At 43.2% G+C, this 25,452-nt stretch overlaps 1 protein-coding gene across 1 annotated transcript in view; it reads right to left on the reverse strand.

Annotated features, from left to right (window-relative positions):
* Positions 1-25,452, reverse strand: part of LOC142955845 (netrin receptor UNC5D-like) — a 142,509-nt gene that overhangs the window by 7,702 nt on the left and 109,355 nt on the right. Inside the window, exons 5-13 of the mRNA XM_076097120.1 lie at positions 18,955-19,123; positions 17,864-18,031; positions 14,333-14,497; positions 13,972-14,004; positions 11,922-12,107; positions 7,683-7,832; positions 6,727-6,945; positions 5,707-5,791; positions 2,155-2,326 (exon numbers count right to left, since the gene is read on the reverse strand). Of these exons, the coding sequence (XP_075953235.1) occupies positions 2,155-2,326; positions 5,707-5,791; positions 6,727-6,945; positions 7,683-7,832; positions 11,922-12,107; positions 13,972-14,004; positions 14,333-14,497; positions 17,864-18,031; positions 18,955-19,123 (1,347 nt within the window). The remainder of the gene's footprint in view (positions 1-2,154; positions 2,327-5,706; positions 5,792-6,726; positions 6,946-7,682; positions 7,833-11,921; positions 12,108-13,971; positions 14,005-14,332; positions 14,498-17,863; positions 18,032-18,954; positions 19,124-25,452) is intronic.

Here is a 25,452-nt window from a genome sequence, read left to right on the forward strand (position 1 = left end):
TTATTAAGACACTGCACAGACTATAAACTGGAAGCCTTCCCTCATACACTCAGACTCAGAATCAGGAACTGTGCAGAACTGAACGTCGGCCAAATGAATAACGACACATCAACTAAACAGATGGGGATACAGCAACACTGACAAAACGGATTAGCAGGGTGCAGTTGTATCCGATGGCCAATTGCTCCTCATCTTGTGCTCAATCCTCCCTAAATCACCTCTGAAACATCACCGTGACCCACAGGTCCCCTCTGCATATGGCCCGGCTGAGCCATATTAAGCAATGTAGGGTAATTTAGTGGCCCACAGCTTCCTAAACCTGCCCCATTAGCGCTGCAGCAGACATGAAGGATCTCCACTACATAGCTCATCCCCGCCAGGCAGCTGGGGAGAAATGATGGAGTCAAAACTCTGGTGGTTAAAGTGCAAGCTTTAATGGGAATGGCACTGAGAGGCAGCGAGGGAGAAGGGGGGAGAGAGACAGACGGAGGGGGAGAGAGACCTCCGTCTCCCATTATATTACTAATTCCAGAGATTAGGTTTTGAGTAAGCACCCTTCCTGAGATAAAGGGCTCATTATTTCACAGTGACAGAGACGGGTCACGCCGTTACATTTTCTTGGAGAACATCTCCCCTTCTGTCTCTGAACCTGTCTACGTCTGTCTCTTCCTCTCTCTCTCTCTCTCTCATAGTCTCTCCTCTCCGATGGCATATAGCTACCATCAGTGACGGCTCTTTTGATAGCTCCCTTTTGTGCAACACGTCTGCTGGCAAATTACGTCTGTGTAAATGTCACCGGGAGTGAAAGGACCCTGCCGGGGAGCCAGAGCTTACAGGCCCTCCGAGGTCACGCAAACCCGGTGGGTCTCGGGGGGGTCACCCTGCCTCGATGAGGTCCGCGAAGCTTTTTGATGAGGTTAGTTAAACATTAAAAGAGCATCTTATATATATACGTGTGTACTCTACCGAGGCGGTAGGAAATGGATGGAGGACTGAAGTCTGAACAAGTCTCTGCAAGACTGTGAAGCAGCTCTACAGGACAGAGTTGAAGGACTTTTCAGAGGTGTTATTTTACTGAAAGTGATGTGAGAAAAATAAATCACAGCAGCAATCACACGATGCTGTATTTAGAGCTATGGACTCTTAAATATTTCAAAAAAGCTCACTTGCCAGTTTTTTATCTGTTTTTGACCTCACGCTGAAGTATCAGACTGAACTAGGTTCATACACTTTTTAGCAGTTTAAATATATATATATGTATATATATTCTATTTTCAATACAGGGGCATATCAGGGGCATATTTTAACTGGAGCTTTTCGTCTTTCAAAGAGTAGCTCTCGTGGATTCTGTTTCAGTCATTTATTCTGTCTCTGGCTACGACTGACTCACTCCCTCACTGTTGCCAGGAAGTAGTTATTTGTTGCCATTTGATACATAATGGTTTATTATATTTGATTAGGAAGAAAATCATCATTTTGAAGCAGCTAGACGTATTTGGCGGATTGTATTTTCTGTTTTTCACAGGACTCCAAATCTAAATCAGTCACAGTCGCGGTGGTACCGGCGAGTATAATAATTGTTTTCACAAGAATAATTGAGACGATAAATACACCCTTGTGGCTTTATCTACTATTTCTCTTTATAATAAATAACAAAAGACAAACAGATATACAGAATGTGCGGTATGTACACACATTATCGTAATGTAATTGGTGCCTGTTGCGTTATATTTTATGAACAGCTGAAATGCAGAATTCACAGACTCGTGAAAGAGGAATGCTTTGAAACACCATCATCATTATACTGGGGGAAAAATAAATGAATGTTTCAATGACTAACAGCCGCCATTTGCATTTGGTCTGACATTTCTTTTGGATGTATGACAGCATGAGGTAGAGCTTGAAAGGCTGGATTTTTATACAGAATGACGAATCTGAGCTGGCAACCCTGAAATGGGCTCCCTGCTTGCATGACTACGCTACAGGATGAACATTTTCATCAAAGTAAGTGGCAGCAGCTTTATCAGATCGCTTTTGATATTCTGGCCGCTGGTGAAAGTTGTGTGTTCGCACTTGTTAACATTCTGCACTGATGTTACAGCAGAGAACTTGGACCCGATAACAACAGCTGAAGTTTAATAGAAAATCGCTCACCTCCCACTTGTTGTCCTGCATTTGTCTCTTTAGCCGGATGGTCCAATTATCGGCAGCAACCTCCGCACAATGGGCCACGGTCATGGCTATGGGACAGGACAGGTCGAGGCCCGGTGGGCCATACGTGACCGCGGGGCTCAAGAAGATCTCTGGCCCGTCCTCGGACACAGTACTGCACACACAGAGGGAAAGTGGAGGCACAGATTAAAATGACAGATATCATGAAACCACAATCATTTATGAGGAAAAAAAAAGCTAATTTATATTTCTCTGAATTTAAAAACACCAAAAAGGGTTTTAAGACGGTATGAATATGAAGACAACAAACATCACAGCGAATGAATCACTGCTTAAACAAGCATTCAGCTAGCAGGGTGCAGGACCTCTTGCCTATGAACAAAGTAAACTCAAATCCTTGGACACGCATAATGAATCAATCCCTGACTAGCTGACACACAGACACACAGATAGAGGAAGATTAAAGCACCAAGACTAATGGACAGTGGGGCTAGGGAGGACAGGCTTTAGCACACAGCGTGTAAGCTTTGTGGGTCGATGGAGCTTATGAAGCCTGCTCTGGCCGGCCCGGTGACAGATTAGCTGGGCCAAGCTGCTCTTGGCCAGGGGCCCAATCTTGGCTGGAAGCCCTGAAGACTGAGAGCAATCAATGGGACCACCATCAGTCATGCAGCTGGCCCGGCTCGACACCTCGCATATACGGGACACGATGCTGCTGCTGTTGTCACTGGGGCAGCGTGGATATTTCTCAACATCATTAATGCTACTGCAGCGGGGACACAGTCTGACATGCAGGCACAGATGCATCACGGATGTATAAAGTGCGTGTGTGGACACAAATACAGGAAACACCAACAGAGTGAGAAGTATCATTTTTATGGGTCACACTTCTCATGTTGACACATAAACACAGTTCCACTGTGTATGACCGAGCATAGAGCTGTGTCTCAACACCATTCTAATTCCAATTTATCTCCCTATAGTCACGTTGATTTGATTTACTTTCCTGTTCTATTTATTATAGTTATCTTTTTAAATCTTCAAACTCAGAAAACACCATTTCTAGCTCCCACGCAGTGTTGTTGAGTTTTTTTTTGGGCTCCAGCTATTTGAACAGTTTGTGGTGCAGAGAATTGTGGGAAACTTTGTCATTATAATGTTACCAATCAAAATAATTAAGAGTTCAAGATCTGCCGTCTAAAAATAATATCACGCATCCAGACAGCACCGTGGCCCTGCAGCTGCACTTTTGTGTTAATCAGCCTCGGGCTCAGAGGAAACCAAGGGTACCTGCTGCTGAGACTATGATAATTAGCCAGATTGCCTGCGAGCACAGATTAAAGATGGATATTTAGCGTCTCTGATTGTGGTTATGAGAACAAAGAAGAATCTCTCCAGGATGATGGTTAAAGTTTAGATAATAGACCGCGGCTATTAGTTAAGTCTTGACTCATATGTGCAGAACACGCCTCTTTCACTCTTTCACACAAAAGCATCCAGCGTGACATTCATTGCTTCACTGTTTGTTTTGTCCCACAGTTACAAATAACATTTTGACAACGCCTCATTAGTGTTTGACAGTCGGCCTTTCAGGCTCTCACTGAAGTATGAAGTCAGGCTTTAAAAACATTACGAACAAAAAACTAAGTTGGAATCTTATGAAGTTAATATTTATACTTAAAGGGTCAGTTCACCAAAATAAAAACAAGAACAATAGGCCATTGTGGTGTCATGGGAAATAATGGGTTTCAGAACGCAGTGTTGACGTTGTCGCTTTCTGTGTGAAAGGCCCTTAAAATGCACTAAAAGCTATGTAAAGAACGGAGGGCGTCTTCATTCTCTGCTCAGGTAAACATAATTCCACTCTATCTTAACATTGCAAATAGCTGTTTGCTGCTATATTCATGCTCTGAATGTCGAATAGAGAACCTTTAGGTGGAGTATCTGGCTTCAAGAGGCTTTTGTAAAGTATTCAAACTAAATAAAGTTGGTCAACTCGGTTGATACTAACAGGGCGGTACATATAGCATGACTTCAAAAGCAGCCACCAAAATATTAAAAGGAAGCAAAGTTTGAGGCACTAGTAATTGGTGCTTCCCTGCAAAGTATGATTAAAAAAAGAAATGAAGCTGATACTGCTGAAACTTGTGTCATCCTATCAGGCATTTTTATTTTTGTTTGTCGCACACTATGATTCTGTCCTTGGACTACCCACTGCCCCCCCCGCTGAGCTGGAGAAGATCACACACACAGAACAACCTCGTAAAGCCCAGAGGACGAACGAATGAACGAGAGCTCTCGCAAACACCTGAAACCGAGCCAGAGCTGATCGATTCACATTCTTTGCGGAGGAAAGCATCTCCTTATGCAGATGGCCGAGTTTGAATGGGAAGAAAGGATCCAATTTCTCCCCCGGACTCTGCGGCTGTCAGAAGATAGGCTTTGAGTGACAGCTCAGCGGTGCGCGGCTCCCGCGGCTTCTTAAACGGCAGCCAGAGAAGTAAACAGCATCAGGCTTATCAGAGCAGAGCAGCAGCCCGGAGGGCAGCAGCTTGGCTGAATTGGGGAGACTCGGAGGCAGGGGAGTGTATAACCGGCCCGCTAACCGAGCTCCGAGCCACAACCTAGAAGTGACCTCCGATCTGTATCTTTACCTAGATGACCCTCGGCCACGTAATGGGCGGGTGGAGGTGTGCTGAGATTTCATATGCCAATAAATGTCACTTTTGATTCTCCCTCAGACGCAGAAATCAAATTTCTTTCAGAGGCACAGGCGGTTAGCCGTGTTGTTACGGCAATATCTCCCTAGCGGGGCTTTTCACACAGACACGCTGACACATTGATACTGTCTGCCATAAATCAAGAACACGTCCAAAAGCTGACTTCTGGTTGTCAGATACCCTTTGAGGCGCTGAAGTCAAAGGTATTACACCCCTTTTCTTCAAACGCTTCTTATCTATCACGCCATTTTCTACTCAAGTAATAGCTTTGTGGAAAATCTCGACGTCAACGTTACAGAAATAGAATCCCGCTGGCAGGCAACAGCCAAATGCCTTGTCAGTATCACCATGACTTTACGGAGTTCGCGATATTCACCTCTCCAACCAGTCACGACAGAGGAGCGATATTGTCACAGGTGCCTCTTAAAAAAACACAAAACAGGCTAGAGCAGAGTCATGGAGTGTATCCGTCTCTGCCGAGACAGTTGCTTAAGGCAGCGATGCAATCTGTTCGCAGCTGCCGATGTATTCGCGACACATCGTGTCCTCCCCTGTAGTGACTGCGAGATGAGCAAAGGACCCCATGCTGGGCGGGTGCATGTCTGTATGTGTACTGTACACGGGCCCGCGCATTCTCCGTGTGAAAGGATCAGCGTGTGTGTGTGTCTGTCTGTTTGTGGTGCATGTTTGTCAAAGGGGGGTGGAGACGGCGTGTCGGGGAGAAGAGGGATGTGAGATGCGGCGTGACGGGTTGGAAGATTAAAAGAGAGCGGCCTACGAAGCAGACTGCGCCGCCTCAGTGAGAGTCCCTCACCTGCTGTCCTCCTGGTTGATGATCATGTACGTTTCCCAGGTAGTGTCTTCTGCGATCCCCCCGTGAGGCACCAACAGACTTATACCTGCAGAGAAGCAGGCATGCAAAAACTGATCAACCCACAGCCAGACATGCACACACACACACACACACACACACACACACACACACACACACACACACACACACACACACACACACACACACACACACACACACACACACACACACACACGCACACACACACACACAGCAGCCCGGCTGTCGGGCGTCTTTCCTAAAGGTGACAGCCAGAGAGGTGATGGCACCAGGAAAAGGTGATGGAAGCAAGTCCCGAAGGCCTTGTGAATCAATGCTGCCAGCAGTCTCTTTGTCACAAACACACACCTACACGGTCCGTTTCTCAGATACACACACACACACGTACACAATATTGTACTGTATGATAAACAATTACTGCCAATCTACACTGCAGTTTAAAGGCCCTCGGGGGACAGGATGATGAATGTAGGCCACGAAAAAGAGCGGCCCGAATAATGTGGTAGACGGAGCATCACGGGCTTACATCACATGCGCTCGTTAACATTATCTTCATAGCGTACAGTGTGTTCTTTAAAATGCTAAAGCCGAAAATGCTTTTTAAATGAATTCATCCATTGAAACCCAAACAATTTGGGATTTACTAGGTCGAGAAAAACCTTCCATACGCTGAGAAATGTTGAAGGGTTTGTCAGGACGCAGAGGTCGGTTTCTTACTTCATCACTTCAGTAAAGAGTATATTCATGTTCATGTTACTTGGCCGATCAAAGACATTTCCACATATTCGCTGCAGGCCAATGCTGACAAGGTCAAACAGCATGGAAATTGAATATAACATTCCCTGTATCAGCTTTGCTCTAGTTTCGAAATGTGGTAAGTTATAGATTTCAGCTTCTCTGTGATTTCTAGTTTTACGTCGAATGAATTTCAGTTCGCACACAGGAACGTATCGAATTAAGATTTGCCCGCAGTGGGCTCACCTGTGTTCGGTACCACCAGTTTGCCTCCAGCGTGACCAAACACCGCGGTTGCTCTGTGGAGAGGCCTGCTGGGAGTCAGAGAGACTTGTGGAGTGAAGAGGTTTTTGCCTCTTCGGCCCAGCGTCGTCCCGACTGCGACCCCTCTGTAGTCTGGAGCCAGGCCCCTTGGAAATGTCTGCGGGTGGGACATGACGTGGTACTCTGCCCTTTCTGCCACCCCTAGAGACACAAGGACATAACAGGGACTTTGTTGCAGTTATACAAACTCAGATCATAAACATTAGACCAATTATACAACGTCAACTCAGAGGAGTTAAACGGTCTTCTCTCTAACTTAGTTTGATCAAAAGGGAAATGAAAGTCAATAACTTACTGAAAACACTAAGTGCATACAGCACAAACATCCATTAAGTTCAGAGAATGGAGTGACTTTAACTGGAGTAAATACTCTAAGCTGGATGAACTCAAAGCCAAAACTTGAGGAATTAAGTTAAACTCAAAATTCGATTAAAGTTTGTTGCATTGAAATTTTTGACTTTTCTAAACTTTTTATTTTTATTTTTACAGTTGATATTTCAGCAAGCAGAACAGATGGCTGCCGGAGACGAGAAGGCTGCTTATTGTGTACCTTTGTCTCTGTCAAGGACCCGTTTAGAGCGGCAAATCTGTATCACTGTAAACTCGATGTGCCGTGCAAGAACGGAAGGCTTGACAGGCGTTGCAACAGTAAACTGAGGAGGACGCGGCTTAACGAATGGTCAATTCGCGATGCCCTTCAAGGGGATGACCATTTCTCTTTGTATGGCGGCTGTCTTAGAGATTGCCTCGAAGCAGGTTCAAAGCAAGATGGATTATCCTTCTGACTGCAACAGCAGAACTCTATACTGCTCTGCAATTCTTGCCTTTCCAAAAGTAGTTGACCACCACATGCTTTCAAAACACTTCTATTCTCTGACCTTTGGCTTTGAGATCAGGCAACGGGTCGAGGAGGGAGCGCTCGGCCATCAGCTCCTTGTCAATGGAGTCCTGAAAGCACATGGGGCTGGTGTAGGTACGCGACACTGTCAGATCGGGCTGCATGGATGAATTAATAAGCAGGGGGTTCGCTGCAAAAAACACAAAAGAGAAAACGCATATTACCGTCAATAATTACACATCTTCAAAGGTGCCGTGAGAAGGATTTTACGACTTATAGCGACGAGGCTGCAGTTTGCAACCAACTACATTTGTCACGGCACTTCGTTTTCATCCACCTCTGACTTTGGCGATAACATCAACACCTTGCAAACAGGTGTGGCAAACACCTTATTGTGCCAATGTCTAAATTAAATGTGACAACTGCACATATCAACACCCGGGGTCTGTCTGAAATATCACCACTGAATTTTATTACAGATTCATTAAGAGTTTATTATATTAATAGTTACAGTTTTCTTCACATTTACAGTACATTTCCAACCCCAGGGGGTGCAGGCGGAGGTGAGGGTGTTGCTATGCTACAGCCAGTGCACTGCATCACTGAACCAGTCACACGCTGTGGCCATTTGTTTGTATGCATGTTCATCTTTCTTTGAAAATGTAGTCTCTTAGTTGTGCTTTAATGTGGGAAACATTGGCCCTGGTTACACTTGTCTTTTCAATGCGACTTTTGTGATCGGATGCGCCAGATGGGAACTCTGTTCCGCTTGTGGCACCCTGCCGGATGAATATATGTTGTGGTCATAAAAACCACCTCAGCACGCGGTCCGGCTGATCGGATCCCAATGCAAGCGAGATCCGATCTCGGCGCGTACGGACTTGGCAGTTAATGCGTCCTGGCGTGATCGGATGACAAAAGTCGCATTGAAGAGACAAGTGTAACCACCGCATTTCGTGCTGCCGTCTAGGCCAGGACTCCCTTGGAAAAGAGATAAACAAATAAATCCCAATGGGACAATTTATCGTGAATAAATAACGGTTAAACTCAATTTTAAGTAAAGAAAATGAACGTTGTACCGATATAAAATCACTGTACCTCGTTGATCAATTAGGAAACACGGAGAGAAACAAAGACAAGCTATTATAGATAAGATGAATCTGTTTATTGTGAGGTGAAATACGTTGGTGATGAACGACTTGTTGACAGCTGTTTCAGCGAGCATGAAATGACGACGGAATATATATACGGTTAAGTAAACAGCGTGGATTCTCTTAATGAGCAGAGAAACGCTCATTGCCGATTTATTTTGTTGGGAATTGGGTGAGCTGCTGTCGGAGTGACTCATGATCGAGGACGTGATTGCGAGAGAGCGGTGAAATGAAATCGCTGTGTAACTTCTGTAGCGGTGTGTACTGAAGCAGGCTGCAGCATAGAGGAGGGGGAGAGGGCGTGTTGGATTTTTATGGGGCTTCGGCTGATTTTTTTGCCCCCTCCATCAAGCAGAACAGGGACCGAGATTAAAGCTTTCCCCGGCTCCTGCTGTGTTATCAAAGCGAACTTTATTATGCCCTGCTGAGAGCTGTGGCTGAGGCGACCCATAATGCCAGCCTTGTAAAAATATGCCTCAATCTGTTGGGCAAAAACACACCACGCTCCAGAGCTTCTGGAAACACGGGGCCACAAATGCTGCATTCGGGAGCCGGGTGAAACAACAATAAAAAAAAAAATCAAGCACTAGTAAATTACATTTTTAATTTTGAATCATGAATAAGTAATTGAAGTTTTGTTGTATGCAAGAAAATGCCAAAAACAACCAATAATGCCACAAACTGACTCAATACCCCGATGATACACCTCTTGTTTAATATTTAAGAGTTACATTTTTTAAATGGTTTAGAGCCCAAAGTGTGCTTATTACCCTGCGTTTCCAGGGAACGTTTGTTGCTTTAGGTATACTGATGTTTGAAATAAAGCAATAAATGCACGTTGTGCTTCATAGATTCAGCAGCATACTGTATGCTATTGGACATTTACTGCACTACAGCACAGACAGTAAGAATCTCCAGAAGGCTCAAACATAAAACATAAAAACATAAAAATTAAATCCAGTCATTTTGGGCCATAAAGCATTTTAATAATTGATGTAGTTATCTTAACTTACAAGGAAATATATGCATAATTCATGCATATATATACAAATGAATGCAAATAAACAAAAGACGGTATGGCTTGCATGCATGTTTGGTATTTTACATTACATGAAATGTCATTAATATGTGAGCACATTTACAGTAGAGGAGCAGAACCACATCTTGTATCTCCTGGTCTCCGCGTGTTGAAGTGTGGGCGTTTGCTGTATATTTCTTTTCATCTGGAGACAAGCTGAACAATGAGACCTGGTCTCCCTTCTGCTTCTGCATTCGTGCGTAGTTCTTACGTTTGGAGGAGACTGACACTTCATTTATATTATAATGCCATCTCACTGTAACACCAGGAGAAACTGCAGACCTAATTTCAATTTCGACGGATTTTCAGGCTCCTTTGAATCATCACACTAATTAGAATAGCATGATTGCAGACAGAAAGCCACTTTTCATTTTGTTGTTTTATGAAGATCAAATCAACCACGTCCTCATATTCTTGACTTCGATCACCAGACTGACATATTAATAACACAGTCAATACACAAAAAAGGTAGATGGATAAAGAATTGAATAACTTAAGCAAAGACACTTAATGCTGCATTTTCATGGCGAATGCAATCCAAATGGGGCGGTCCGTGGAATGGTGTCATTTAACTAGATGGTTGGCGATTCAATCCCCGTTTAACCCCAAGTTGCTCCGCTGCTAACGGGTTAGATGCAGAGGTTCATGTGTGTATCTGGACAGATGTGGCTACTTTCATTTGGATTGCTGCGCTGCTGAAAGAGCTGCGTGCTCTTAAAGAGGAACGGCGGACTGTTATCTTTCATCAAACTGTTTTAAAGTTAAAGTTTTGCCATTTTTATTGGAAGCAGGACCGCTTTTTTTGTGCTTGAGCCTGTTTGGTCATTTCCAGAATCCAAATGAACCCACTTGTGTCAAGGTGGATGTAGCGCCGCAGCTGGGCTTATATTTATGCAAATTAGGTGGTGGAGAGCGATTTCAGTACCTGTTTTTAACTGCTCTTTAACAACCTCTTGTTGCAAAGTCAAGTGCAAAGAATCCCTTTTTAACTTTAGATGGTGAAGAGGCTCTTCAAAATCACATACACTCCTTTCATGTATGTTGAGCTATTTTATTTTTCTAATAAAGATAAAAACATTTTTTTTTCAATGCAAATTAAAACACAGAGCTTGTGCTGAGCAAAATAACTTAACCAAAGTCATCATCCACAGCTGTCAGGCCTTATTAAATACCTGCGGCTATCATACAGCGGCAGGAGTGACAGGTGTTAACATGCAAGCGAGCCGTAAAGTGTTTATATTGAAACGTATCAACTCTCCTCTCTAATTTACGGGGGTGTGCCGAGCGTGATTATGCACGAGTCAAACAGCGTGCATATGCTAATGAATAAATCAAATCAGCCAACATGGCACCAGCTAATTATCCACACAACTTAATATGCTGCATATTCGGAATGTATGCAGTGAAATATCAAAGATATCCTCCTCAGGATACGTTGCAACCTCCATCAGATTATTAGTGGGGAATTATTACAGGAAGCATCAAGGAACGTCCATTAAATATCGCATCATTATGTTAGCAGTGGTTTAAATAACGGAGGGTGGATGGGAAAGATGGGAAAAGAATCGAGAAAAGAACACGCGTCGATGTATCGTTATCGAGGCATTGGGCTGGAAGTCGTTGTATAATACGCTTCATACAATCGTGCCAAAACACAAAGGTAAACACAGCGAGCTGTCTGGATGCCGAGGTACTGTTTGTCTAAATCCTACACACTGCTCCTTTAAACTAGACGTTTTCTTATTTACCTTTACCGTTGAAATATATAATTAGAACATCTCCACTTAATTAAAACCTACTTACTTAATTCTGTCTGCAGCATTGTGCTGAAAGAACACAACCATAAATCAAGCAAGCCGGACCGATATGCGTGCTGCCAAACATCACTGGTGCCGGCTTTCCATCGTTTTCCCCTCTCTCTTCATCGCCCCCCCCCCCCGTCACCCCGAAACCTCCGCCTACGGTCGGAAGCAATGTGCGCCGAGGGATTTAGCATGGCAAGGCACAACTTTGGGTGTAAATTGGATCTGCAAGACACTCAGTGGCTCACCTTGATGAGAGGTCTTGAAGCTGAAGGACTGGAAGCCCCCGGTGAGGGCGGAGGAGTCGATGACGTCGACACCGTACTCACTCTGGCTCCTTCGGTAGAGAGTGACGGCGATGATCAGCAGCACCACTGTCACCACCCCCGCAGCAAGGCCCGAGTACAAGGCCACGTCACTGCTGCTCTCCACACCTTGGAAAAGTAAGAGAGAGAGAGAGAGAGAGAGAAGCAGATTTTTGAGACTTTTTGCTCTCTAAGTGTGTAACTGTGTGTAATTAGGAAAGCAGGGAGACATTTCCTCCCAGAATAAACTGAAAATCTGTGTTGCTGAGTTACATCAGCTGAGTTGAAGATGCGAGAGTCTTTTCCAGGAGGCAAGTCTACCCTGGTTGAAAACTACTTCAGCACCGTTTCCTCGCCTGCCTTGCTTCCTGATGCACAGCTTCATTGTTCCATCGTGGAGCGTTAAAGCCACTAATGAGGAACCTCGGAAGGAGGGCGATTATAATCAACCCAGCACCTGACTGTCATTTCAAACACTGCTTGGCTCGTGGTGTTGGAGGCGCTCTGCGTTCCACTGGGATACTGTGACAAAACCAATTCATTAAATTAGCTCATCGGCAATGATTACTGTCCCACCAGTGCAGCGGCGTCCGGCTCCTCGAAGAGAAAGAACGAGCGGGAAATAAAGGGGGCTGCTAGCATGTTCTTGAAAGATAATGAGATCTGTGCTGAAAATAGGACATGCTGAGAAATCCTCTAAGTAGCCTGAAGCTCAAATGAGGAGGAATTGACAAAATATGCAAAGCGGCATTAACTGCTACAGTAGCGGGTTAATTGGGGGCTTGGGAAGTTTTGGCAGCGCGGTTGCATTCTTTTTCTGACAAACAAATATACGTAACTGAGTTAAAGGACAAGTAAGGACGAAATGTGCATGCGGCTTTGTAGGTGCAAAGTACGCGGCAGTAATGGCCGTTGCTTGGACTGTTTGTTGACATTTTGCAGATAGAATATGTTTCTGAAAACATTTGAGTGGAGGAATAGGCAATGCAGCAACAGAATCTTGATTCATATTTGATCAGCGGCGTCTAGTTTGACAGATTGATCAGAATTCACGAGCAGTGATTGACAGCGGCGTCAGACACGGCTCGGATCCGATTGGTTGTTTTCCTTCGGGCGCGGTGGAATCTCGAGAATGCCACGAGGGGCCCTAAGGGGAGGCAGAGGAGCCTGATTCTTATACTGATGATGTGTCTCATGTAGCGCTGTCAGGATATAGTGACAAAAAGTTATTTTCGTAACAGTTACACGCTGCAGCTTCAAGTGATATGATCCAACACACAAGCTGTTATTGTAAATGGTGTGAAAATGGTCGCCACGGGTGGAGAAAACACTCACTAAACATTGCTTCGATCAGACATCTGTACTCTACATGACACACAAAAATCACAACATATATGCTATATTGTATTTCCCACTTATTATTCATACATCTTGTATATCTTGTCCGTCAGAACATCTGTATCTGAAATGACTCTCGCCTCTATTCTAAGTGCGGGATAATTCACAATGAGTCATGCGGAGAGTGTCGGTTTTCATAAGCACACCTGTCAGAGTGATTTATCCTTGTTATTCCACGGCTGCTTTCCACACATCAAAATATAAGTATTGTTTCCTATTTCGTGGCAATATGCCCCGTTTGGGCTCGGTTAAAGCACCATTCGGACACATTGCTCTCACTTCCTGCCACAGTATTAGTGTGCGAGGGTCCTCAATAAAAACACTGTGCTGCCACACAAACATGGACTTCGTGTTACTTTACAACTCCCGCTAATATTGGACGATCACGGCTGAAAGAAGCGGCCCAGGTATTACGTAATGTATAAGGAGGATGATGTTGCTGAATATGAAAACAATGAACATCTTCCAGCGAATCAATATCAAGTATTATCCGGTCATTTTCATAAACTAAATTATTCTTCCAGGCCGTGGTTGCAGACAGTGATATCGTTAAAACAACATAACAGTAAGTAATGGACGCCGAGGAGGAACTCACCCTGTGGCTTAGCATCATGGAGCAACTTTCGATCTGCAAAGACAGAGAAACATCAGAATTTGAGAGTTTCTCTTTGACCATTTTGAACGCTAGTCTTCGTTGATTTAATTACTACTTGTGCATGTATCCACGCCTGTGCACGGCGTGTTACGTATGTGGAGTGGATTGAATATGAAGATGGATGAGGCTGCTGGTAATGAGCATGATTATAATGACGACCATGATCTAGCCCACACTGCCAAAAGTTATGAGCAGTAAATCTATAATGACACAGTGCCTGAACATTAATGATGCTGAACTTTTTGTTTTTCTTTCTGATCGCTAAGCAAGCGGGAGGGAGATGGTTGGCGGTGTCACCCACTCTGTGTGCAGAGGCCGCCGGTGCAGTTGTCCGTAGCCAGCGCCACCCCGTCGCACAGCCGTCCTCCGTGTTTGGGCTCCGGAGCCGTACACTCTCTGCTGCGCTGCCTCTCGCAGTCTGAGCTGCACACCGACCACTCGCTCCACTCTCCCCAGCCGCCGTCCACTGAGGGGACCAGACGCAGATGTTTGAGAGCACGAGGATGCACATGAAGAACATAAGGTTGCACATACAAAGATTTGAAGTGCATAAAGCACAGTCGGAGTACGCTGTCATCTCGTCAGCGTGTCAACAAACACACGGGCACAGAACAAAAGAATAAAGAAGATACAGCGGTGAAGCACTGATATGAGAATCAAACACTGAGCATCATTCACAAACAATATATGTAGAAATTCCTCAGAGCATGCGTACGCACAAATGATGAAGCCCTACTGTCCTAGAAAATGTAAACACACACATATTAAATAAATGCCTGGCATATTAAAACTACATTCATTAAAACTAAGGATGCAATAGACAATATCTTGATCCATTGATATACTAATGCATTGCCTAAATGTATTAAATAACTTTGAAATTAGGGAGGTTTCATCCTCATTTATTGAGAAGAATTAAAGTATCCAACTGTAAAGTTGAAGAGTGTCACAGCCCTCGCTTACAATGGAGTATCTGAGAATGTACACATTGAAATGTCACAGTTTTGGTTCTCATTGTTTTTACTGTCGGCAACCTTTTAAGTGCCGTTTTTTAAAAATGTTCTTGTTAATCTGTGTGCATCAACAAGGTTCACACAGAGTTTAACGATTAACTATTTATTCCATCCATAAAAGCAACGTGCACAGCAACATTAAAAAAAAAAAGGTATATTTTTCCTCCCACAATCAGGACGTTGTAATATATATGAAAGCACAATGCAAGAAAGCTGCCATCCACATCTGAGTTGACATCATTCTGTGAAGGAGGCAACAAGTAGAAGCCAATCAGTGTGCAGAATGCGTGTGGGGAGAGAAATCTGGGACGGGCTCTGGGAAAGAGGTAATGTGGCATGCCGATGAGAGGGTACTTCAACATTTCCAAGAGAAGCTCTCGTGCTGGTGTGTTATTGGTGGCACATGTGCCTAAAGTTGCCTCTCCCTGGCCTATAATGACCGACTACTGCCACCGATCTCTAGTGCCATGAGATCGTGCAAATGTAACCAATGTTCAACCGTGAAAATGATTGTGCCTTTTTACCCACAACAACGTCACAGCGTTCTCCATGTTACACCTTATATTTAGAATCTAGAAGGATTCTGATTCACGGACATGTGCACGGAGGTGGCAACAAGATTTGGGCGAAAAGGTAAAAACATTTCTACGCACAAATTAGTGAGTGAGATCCATGAGCAAAGAGTTGATGCATTTAATAGTTCTCTAACTTTATGGGAAGACACTTCCAAGGTAACAGCTGCACTACTAACTTCACGAAAACATTCTTCCACCTCGGGGTGCCAGAAATGTTGAGCCGCCTCGCTGACTTGGAGCACAAAGACACTCTGCTTATGCCACACTCCATCAAGCCTCCTTTCCACCTCCAAACACTCTCAAGGTTTCCTTCTTCCTGCTAATCTAAACGCAAATGCACCCTGTTTATGTTCAAACTCAGATGAATCCTTCAGAAGGAGGCAGGAGATAATGTTTGGAGGAGTGCACATGGCTTCCACTGATAACTTTCTTTTTTTCTTCTTAAACCTGATGAGCATTTCCCTTTATGCTGATGCTGTGGTTGAAATCATAAATTTAGGCTTGTCTCGAAAAAAACAGTCGGGCAGAGGAGATTACACGGAAGTTTTGATAACTGGAACTGCTGCTCTGCTCTTTCTCTCACTTCCTAAGCTTCTGCTGTTTGTTTGCTTCTCTCCATTTCCCGTAACATTTCCTCTTCATTTGCTGATTTGTTTTAAAAAAAAAAAAAGGTCCACTGCATTAGATTTCAGATACAAACAACTGTCATTATCAGCCGCAGAGACGTGCAATGCATTCCAGGTGAAATGTAGCCGGTTGAAAGGAGACGTCCACTAACTGCAAAGTGTCCCTCAAGCTTTTAGACTGATTTCCTAGCTTCAAGAACAACACTGTTCTCTGTTAATTGCAGGTATTAAAATCAACTTAGAGAGGCATTAAACGCTCCTGAGTAATCAGCCACAGACACCATTTACATGCCTCGACGTTTTGTTACATTTACTGTATACTTGTTGGGTTGTGCATGTGTGGGGCAGAGAGATACGTCTCCACACTGATGCATTCAAGGACATGCTGACATTCCTAGAGTTTGGCTGCCGAACAGTCTTTAAGAATACACTTATTTGCTTACTTGTCAAGACTTATGAAGCTCGAGCCAGCAGACGATTAACTACGAGCAGATCTAAAGCTCAGCTTTGAACATGTTACATCTCAACTCTGCACGACGGCCGAGGTCTAAATTCAACACATTGGGGTTTTATGGGGGTTTGTGCGCCGATGTTTTCTTTGGTCAAGCTCAGAAATGTTGATGACAAAATTCCAGAAAGTGACTGCGTTCCTCAGATAAATAGTTCCGGCACAGAACTCCCTGTAAAACTACAAGAAATGTTTCTGTACAAATGAAACAAATAGGATTCTAGGTTTCAAGGTTGCTCTTAAATTACAATACTGGATTGCGCAATAAGCTGCAGTGTAGCCAGCTCCACAAACAGAAAGTATATTAAAAAAGTAAAATGTTCTAAATTGGAAATCAATAAAATTGGCAATAAGTAGAATAAAGCAGCACTAAATGAAGAAATAAAAACATTAGTCATTCTGTATTATTGTTGATAATTTATAGAAACATTCTGAATTTTAGACATTGTATATTGTTGCTCCTTATTGCATTGTTTATATATATTTATTTATCTTCTTTTACCCACAGGTATGTACATAATAACATAAATGTATGCACATTAATGTTTATGTTTAGTCTCGATCAGCTTTGTTGTCAGTCCTTGTTTTTAAGCTGTATCTCTATTTCTGTGTACTTTATGTACAATGAGAGAGTTAAATTCCTAGTAAATGTGTACTACTACGTGGCCAATACATGTACAGTATATGTATAAGTATATACACAAAAAAAACATGTATATGTGCAATATCGCTGTAAGTTATAGCGCAAAGACTCGACAAGAGAGACAGAATCAGTGCAATGTATCAAACAAGATGTAACATTTTAATGTGTGAACTTTAGTGCTGGTCAGTAGATTTTGTTACCTTTGGACGGAGCCATGCTAGCTGTTTACCCCTGTTTCCAGTCAGTATGCTAAGCTAAGCTAAGCGGCTGCTGGCTATAGCTACGAGCAGATATAAGAGTGATAATTATCAATATTTTTCCAAAAATGCCGCACTATTCCTTTGATGCAAGAAACAATGAATCTCACGATGTATCTCATGCATGCAATGCTTTCAAGCACCCTAAATCTCAGAATGTCCTTACATGCACAAACACTAACAGCATGAAGACCACGTCCTTGTGCTCACCTGGACACAGTGTGTTGCAGGTGCTCTTCTGTACCGACATGCCCTCACAGAAGGCTCCCCCATTGAGAGGAGCCGGATTTGTGCAGGTGCGAGAGCGTTTCTGCAGACCGCGACCGCAACGCACGTTACAGGGAGACCAGTCCGTCCACGACGACCAGCCACCGTTCACTGTTTGTGCCGAAGGATGAAAGGAAAGGGATGAGCAGATTCTACCATAATGAAAACTGGCCCGCAGTCTGTGTTGTATTTTCTGCATCACAGGGCTTCACTCAAAAGTGACAATGAACGACTCATCCGGGAAGAAAAACCTGAGGTGTCTTTACAGAGATGATCAATGGTGTCGTCCCTTCTGTCTACTTTTTCCTTTGATTTGTTGCATAAAATAATGCGGGATGACGGGAAGAAATGCTCGTATTCCACCATTGTACATCTGTCAGAGGCTATTGGGAGTAGACAAACCTGTCTAGACTTCATTAGCGTTAAGGAAATGAATGATTGATGGGACTCAACAACGGGGTGTCAGAAAGAATTAGATGAATTCCTACAGCAGCTAAATGTCTCCCTGCAAAAAATTAAAATAACCGGATGACAGGTCAGCGAAATGAGCACAGAAACACTCCAATTAACGAGGTATTCCTCCGGTGTGAAATAAAGGGACACTATTATGACATTATAATTTCACTTATTCTCCTTTTGTCTCTGCAGAGCTCTCTGCGGGCTTTAAAAGCAGCTGGAAACAGTGTCTGCCCTTCTTGTAAAACAAAATGATTGTAAATATTGTCCCCGTGTCTTCGTGTTTTTACACATGAGAGATCACTTGCCCATTAGCTGCTCATTAGACCCGTGTGGAAAAAAAAGACTGCTCGCTGTGGTTGACCGGTGATTTTGATATTAATGACTTTGGGGAATTCAGAGGTGCCAAATTGACAGCCTCCTTCTGGAGGGAAAAGTGATATTTGGATAGTGACAAGACACCTGTTTGACATTGTTTTTATCACCTGTACTGCAAACCCTAAAGAAAGCCATCGTGCGTATTTGGCTGAGACAGAATCAAATCTTCAACACGTTGTCTCTGGAGAATCACGTCTTACCGTAGACCATGACAGTGGCGGTGGCGCTGCGTCTCTTGGCCACGATGTTGCTGGCAACGCAGGTATAGTTTCCGGAATCAGAGAGTCGGGCTTCGGAGACGATCAGATTGTGGTCGCTCCTCGAATCGCCTTCAGAGTTTAGAGGTTCTTCATTTTTCAGCCATTCCACCTGAAAAGAGTATTTGACATAAAGATATTTGAAGATGTGACAGATGAAATAATGTGATCAGTGCTAAAACGTTTCCGTGGTGTAACAGAATACATTTGTTTTATTACAGTGTAAGGTTATGATGACTTGCTGATACATGCAGAGGTGAGTGTGTGTAGCTTTGAGCTGCTCTCTTCCCATCATCATCACAGACACGATCTGAGGAAAGTGTGTCATTCCTTAACACTGAATATAACTTCTTTAGATCTCCCACAGTACCAGTTCATGTTTACTTGTGCATTTTAGTGAATATGTTTGATGTCTCTTTTATTTAGGAGGGGACAATGCACATCAATTAACATGAGCCATCATGTAAATGTTTCAGACTTAGCCATACAGGCTATTTCTCCATCTGCAGTCCCTGATTGATGGCATGAAATAAAGCATACAGGAGCACATAAGCACATCGAATGCTACAGGAATGAGCCCTAAAACCTGGAGATGGGGAGTCGTTCCTTTTCCAATGTGAGGGTCCAAGGACAGATGATGCTGCATGCTGCACAGATTGTAAAGCCCACTGAAGCAAATGATTTTGGGCTGTACGTATCAAATTAATTGAAAGTGGATTGAATTTGATTTAAAATGTGTATCCGTGACTTTAAGCCATTTCAACTGTTTATTCATAACTACGCCCAAACTCTTAATCGCTACTTTTAACTATAATACGTCCAAACTGTTACATTGCAATAACTATTTCAACCATTTATCCGAGACTTTAGGCTGTTTACAGAGAATGGGAGGGCTCTATTCAGTAGCATACATTCAATTAAATACACAATTTTAGGAAAGCGAGAGATTATAAACTACTTAAAGCTAAATATACTCCTTTCTAGGGGTTTTCCAAGGACAATACCACGAAATGTGTCGTGTGAAATATTATTCCCTGTGACATTTCTTTGCTATAGATTATCACTACATTTATTCAGACAGGTCCGATTGTAAGGTTAGAGGTTTGTCGTAAAGGCACAACGCGGATGACATCCACACGCAGCAGGTAGGTCACATCTTCTACTTTTCCTCCAATTCAGTGTCCATGTCGTGAGTGAAAGTAATAAGGAATTACAAAATAAAGGACGCTCTGTTGATACTACTCTGCTTGCATGACTGGTCCTGTAAATTGCTATTAATGTGCCACCGGCTTGAGCTTTTCATTGAGAGAGATGAGCTGGGGCGCGAGGGAGTGGGGTTTGATTTATGGCAGTGTATTTGAGGATTAAAAACTCCGCCCCACTGGGAGCGCTGTGTATTTGTGCATGGGGTCGCACTCCAGTGCGTGCGTGTGCGCGCTTGTGGAGAGTGTCTATTTGCTGGGGGAATACAACAACAGCCAACAAACTCACAGATTGCTTTGCTCTTTCGAAACACCCTGGATGAAAAAAATTGAGCTGGGAAATCAATAAATCACGAGTCATGTTGTCACAAACGTTTTTTTCTCCTTTTGATGGCCGAAGAAGTCTTTCATCATGCGCCTTTAATTTAACTCTTTTCATCATCTGGCTCCACAGCCTTCAAGACGAACAAAGCAACCGCACTGGTGGGCTGCGTCAGTCATTCTATCAACCCCGGCCTTTGTGTTCTTTGCCTTTCACTATTTCACACCTTAAATGTCTAATCAACCTCTGTGTCGCCGTCCACGCCGTACGGAATTCTGCACAGCTGCCGCCATTAATCTACTCAGCAGTCTGTTTCAACCTGTCATGGTGGAAAAATAGTACATTTCTATTTCAATCATAAATAAAATCATGCTTTTAGGTAATTTAAAGAATTATTTCAGACACACTCTTATCTATCCATCTATACAAATATAGAGTAAAGTGTGGTACACCGTTGTTCTTCCTGCCTTCTGTATTTCACTGCGGGCCTGTCTAGTATCTGGGAAGTAGGGAATTAACCTTGACAAGTGGGAGGTTTGTGCTTTATCACCTACTCTGCAAATGCTGCAGCCTCTTTCACGAAAAGATGACAGAGGTGAGCTCTGTTATTTTTATTTTTTTTGTACCAGGGTCACGTTATACACTGTCTGCGTATAGTCCGCAGTATTCAAAAAGACTCTCCCTAAAAGGCATCTCTGGTGTCACAGAGAGGCGACGTAAAGGCTTTTTAAAAACAGGGCTGACCCTAAAAGCAGGACTCAGCAGCTCCACTCTTATATTGCTTATATTTTCATATCTTCACTCTGAATAAGATGCAAACTATTTCCAATTATAGCGTGCGTGGGAAAAAAGGACACACTAATTAAACTGGGATGGAGCTATTGGCCACCAACCACTTGATAAGAGGAACTTATATAATTATGGAAGTTTAGTGTCGTAAGGTCAGTTGTGCCAATACAAGCACCGAGCACAAACTGCTATCTCTACTTTGGACATTATGTTCAAATTACTTGAAAATACATTTTCATTTATTTCAGGAAAAAACACAAAACTATCAAACTACTTTCCTCCAGGCGGCTTTAAACTACTGTTTGAGAAATACGCTGAGGATTCACTGAATGGAGAATTAACCCCCAGCCCTTTGTTCTCTCCCTACACGTACTCAGATGAGACGCATATTTATAGAGCAGTGTCAAAATTGTTCTCGACAGGTACCGAGATTTAACCATTATGTTGCGTGATTTAAATATATTTCAACATTTAGTGGATAATATGTCACCTCAGGAAACACCGAGTAAAAATAAATGCATCGCCTACAGCGAGGAATTAAGAGACGTGCTCCACTGTATTACATTATGAACGTTTCTCTCAATGACAAATCTCATTTTCTATCACGATGGAGGAAGTAAAAAAACGACGAGTTGGATAAATGTCCGGCTACGGTCTATTTTGCATCATTAATCAGTTTATTGAAGCAATGCAGAGACGTGACAATGACCCACAAAGGCGATGTCTTTGGTGTGCTTTCATTTCCGTTATAAGTGAGCAAGCTAATGGTGGTGGACAAAATAACAGGGACACTAATACAGTACAATCAATGCATTACTTTAGTGCAGTTATTACAAGATATCCGACAACAGAAACTGAACTTTATGAGTTTCTTTATGGTATTTTTATTGCAGATGAGTTGTATTCGATGATATTGTAGGTGTAGGGTTGTCCGCCTCCCCTACGGTAAAGAAACACTATCAAAGCTGCATTCTCCAGGTACCGTATATAAACAGTATATATGTTTAATACAGGTGTGTAGGTAGATGGTCTGTCTGCTAGTACTTCCTCTAAAGGTGGCCTCTGTGACAAGCCTGCTTCCTCTGGTGCGGTTTTGTGTCTCACTGTAAACCTTGGCTCAGGCCCTGATACTATATTGACAATCTCTCTTTTAACATTACGTCACCATTTGTGCCACTTGCTTACCATCATTGCAACTAGGGCAATATGGAGAAAATCAAAAATCTGTATATTTTTGACCAAATACCTTGATATCAAATATTGCAACAGTATTGTTGGGTTAATATTAGTCTTCAGTAATGTGGATATAATGACTAACTGGGTAAAGGGAAATACTAGAGCAGCTAGAACAGTCTCGTAAGTTCATCACTTTACTGTAATGTGGCGTTTAAAAACAGGAAAAGACTTATCACGATATACAAAATCTAATCTAGTCTCATATCACAATATCAATAATGAATATATGGCCTAGCCCTAATTGCTACCACTGTAAATTATAAGAGTGTAGTGAGGACACAAGTGCAGTAAGAGACCAGAGACTGGCCAACAGGGTTTTTCTAACCACTTGCGAAGAAAAACAACAACAAAGAAGCAGGTGAAGGCAGTGATTAAACCAGGAAGCTATTGGCTGGAAGTTCCCGCTGGCAGAAGCCTTCCCACTGCTATGAAGCGAAACAGAGCAGCGCTCTATTGCTGCTACCAGATGCAGGATCAGCACCTTGGAGAGCGCCGCTGCACACAGACCTGACAGTAAAGTGTCTGGAACACGGTGGAGAGCCCTCTGACACGACTGACTCTGCCACTCTATTTGCAAAATAAGATTGGAGGATGCATGGGGACCAGAGTGTTTGGCTCATCCCTTCCTGCATGAGTGTGTTCTCATCAGTGGTGGACTGTAACTAAGTACATTTACATACAATTTTGAGGTACTTATATGGAACATTTTGTGCTACTTTCAGTATATTTATGCCGCTACATTTATTTGACAGCTTTAGTGGCTAGATTCTTTACAGATTCAGGTTATTAATACAAAATGTAATGTACTCATGAATGACCATTGTGTTATCGTGGATAAAGGTACCCAGCAGCATATTAAATGTTCTCTATAAAAACATTCAGAGCATACAAGCAAACAAGTATTAACTATGTCACTTTGTTAACTAGGCAGGATACTAGTAGTAAAGTCTACAAATTAAACAGCGTACCGTGCAGTCGGGTAGCTGATTCTTCCACATCTCTGAAAACATCTGATTACTGCAATGTTTACAGAAACAGAGAGACAGAGGACGGCTGCGCTGTGGACTTCTGGGACTCTTGTGTCACCAGAGTCTGTTCAGTTGCACAAACACGCAGTGTTTAAGTCGCCCGTCTGCCAGAAACCTCGCAACCACACTTAAAAAGACAACAACTTTCTATTCAATCCTTTTTCAGTTGGTATCGATAACAAGTGAGCCGTGTTTGTGTGCTGAAGTATCGATGACTGCGGTATTGACCTGCCCTTCACTAAGGATCACTCACTCGCCCTCTCTGCAGTACTGTTGAAGTGTTTGAGATGCTACGTGTTTGTGGCACTCGTGTGTCCCTGTTCCCAATATTTATGCATCTATAGAAGGATGAAGGGCTTTGGCTGCCACCACTCCAAAAGAGATATTTGGGGGCTTTTTTAGACTGCCTTATATCACATTAGAGACACTCAAGTTTATGGAGAGATACTATTTTTGAATTAGAAGAACGATTTGTCTAAAGACGTGGAAAGCTCATTCTAAATAGCCCATAACGAAACTAAAAGTATATGCATCAATATATCTTCAGTGTCGTATCTTTAGTGCAACTAATGACAACATAAACTACCGAAAAACACTCGTAAAGTACCTCGAAATTGTTCTAAAGTATGGTAATTCAGTTAATGTATGTGCATGATCGTGAAACTATAAAAGCATTTGTCTAAGTGTTGTCAAAGAGGAAGTCGACCGGTGGAACAGCCTCAGCTGCCGTCTTCTTCAGTGTAACTGACCACATTCTTGTCCCTCTCGTCTCTCTGTGATCGTAGAATACATGCAAAGTCTCTTTGGTGATGAGGGTTCATTTCCCGGGTCCCTTATCTCAGGGAATTCTTACGCTGCAGCAAATTAAAATAATCGTCTTGTACTCCGGTTGGTTTTTTCTGTCCCATGTTTTTGCTTTGATTTATCCATCTCGCTCTGCCCCTCCTTCACTCAGTGTTCGCTGTAGGAAGAGTATAAACCCAGAGTGCGATTTGCATTCTGCGTCGGTCCTGGAGTCTCTCCTTCGGGGTAAAGCGATAGAGAGATGCACATGCTGATGAGAAGGCAGGGACAGGACGGACTCAAATGAGCCTGATAAGCCACTGCCTGGGGAGGACAGGGAACGGATTTGCTTAATTGGCAAATTTGTTCCACTTAGATAGCAGCAACCAGTGTTGAACTGCACCACACCTAACCCAGCCGACCGGGCCTTGCGGGTGTCAGCTGGTGGCGAGGTAACGTGGTGTCAAGGTCACCGCGTTGGTCGTTAAACAGCGAACGGGAAGCTGATAAAAAGTGATCCGCACCGTGTCCCTCTGAAAGTTTTCACTCTAACTTTTGTCTAGTTTAGCAGCGGATCATTTCCAGCCAGCGCAGAGAGAGAGAGAGAGCAAAATGAAATAAACTCAAGATATATTGAAAGCAGCATCAAATGGTCAGCAGGGGGTCCGTGCACCATGCAGCAGAGGATCGTTTTCCTGATAGCTCCCAGCTGCTTGAATGAGACGGCCAACAGGCCTGGAGCAATCGGTGTTTACGTGCCGAGAGGTATCGTCTCAAACTTGACACATACAAAAAAAATAAAAGTATGTCCAGTTCAAGTTCCTCCCTGCATCAGGCCTAAACACTCAATTATTCTGAAAGCAGATGCAATGCCTTACATTTACAATCAATTTAAATGTGAAGTGAAAGCGACATGAAGACGATCACAAAGCATCGCGGTAGGTTTTTGTTCCATCTGATTCAATTAGGGTTGAGTTTCATTAACGAGCGCCCTCCTCCTCTCTCTTCCCCCTCGTGCCCGCACCCTCTCCGCCTTCCCTCAGTCCATGTGTGGCCTTTTTTTTTTTCTCAATGCAACAAT

Source organism: Anarhichas minor, unplaced genomic scaffold (genome assembly GCF_050575085.1).
Source record: "Anarhichas minor isolate MPS153535 unplaced genomic scaffold, ASM5057508v1 ptg000002l, whole genome shotgun sequence".
Classification (NCBI taxonomy): domain Eukaryota; kingdom Metazoa; phylum Chordata; class Actinopteri; order Perciformes; family Anarhichadidae; genus Anarhichas; species Anarhichas minor.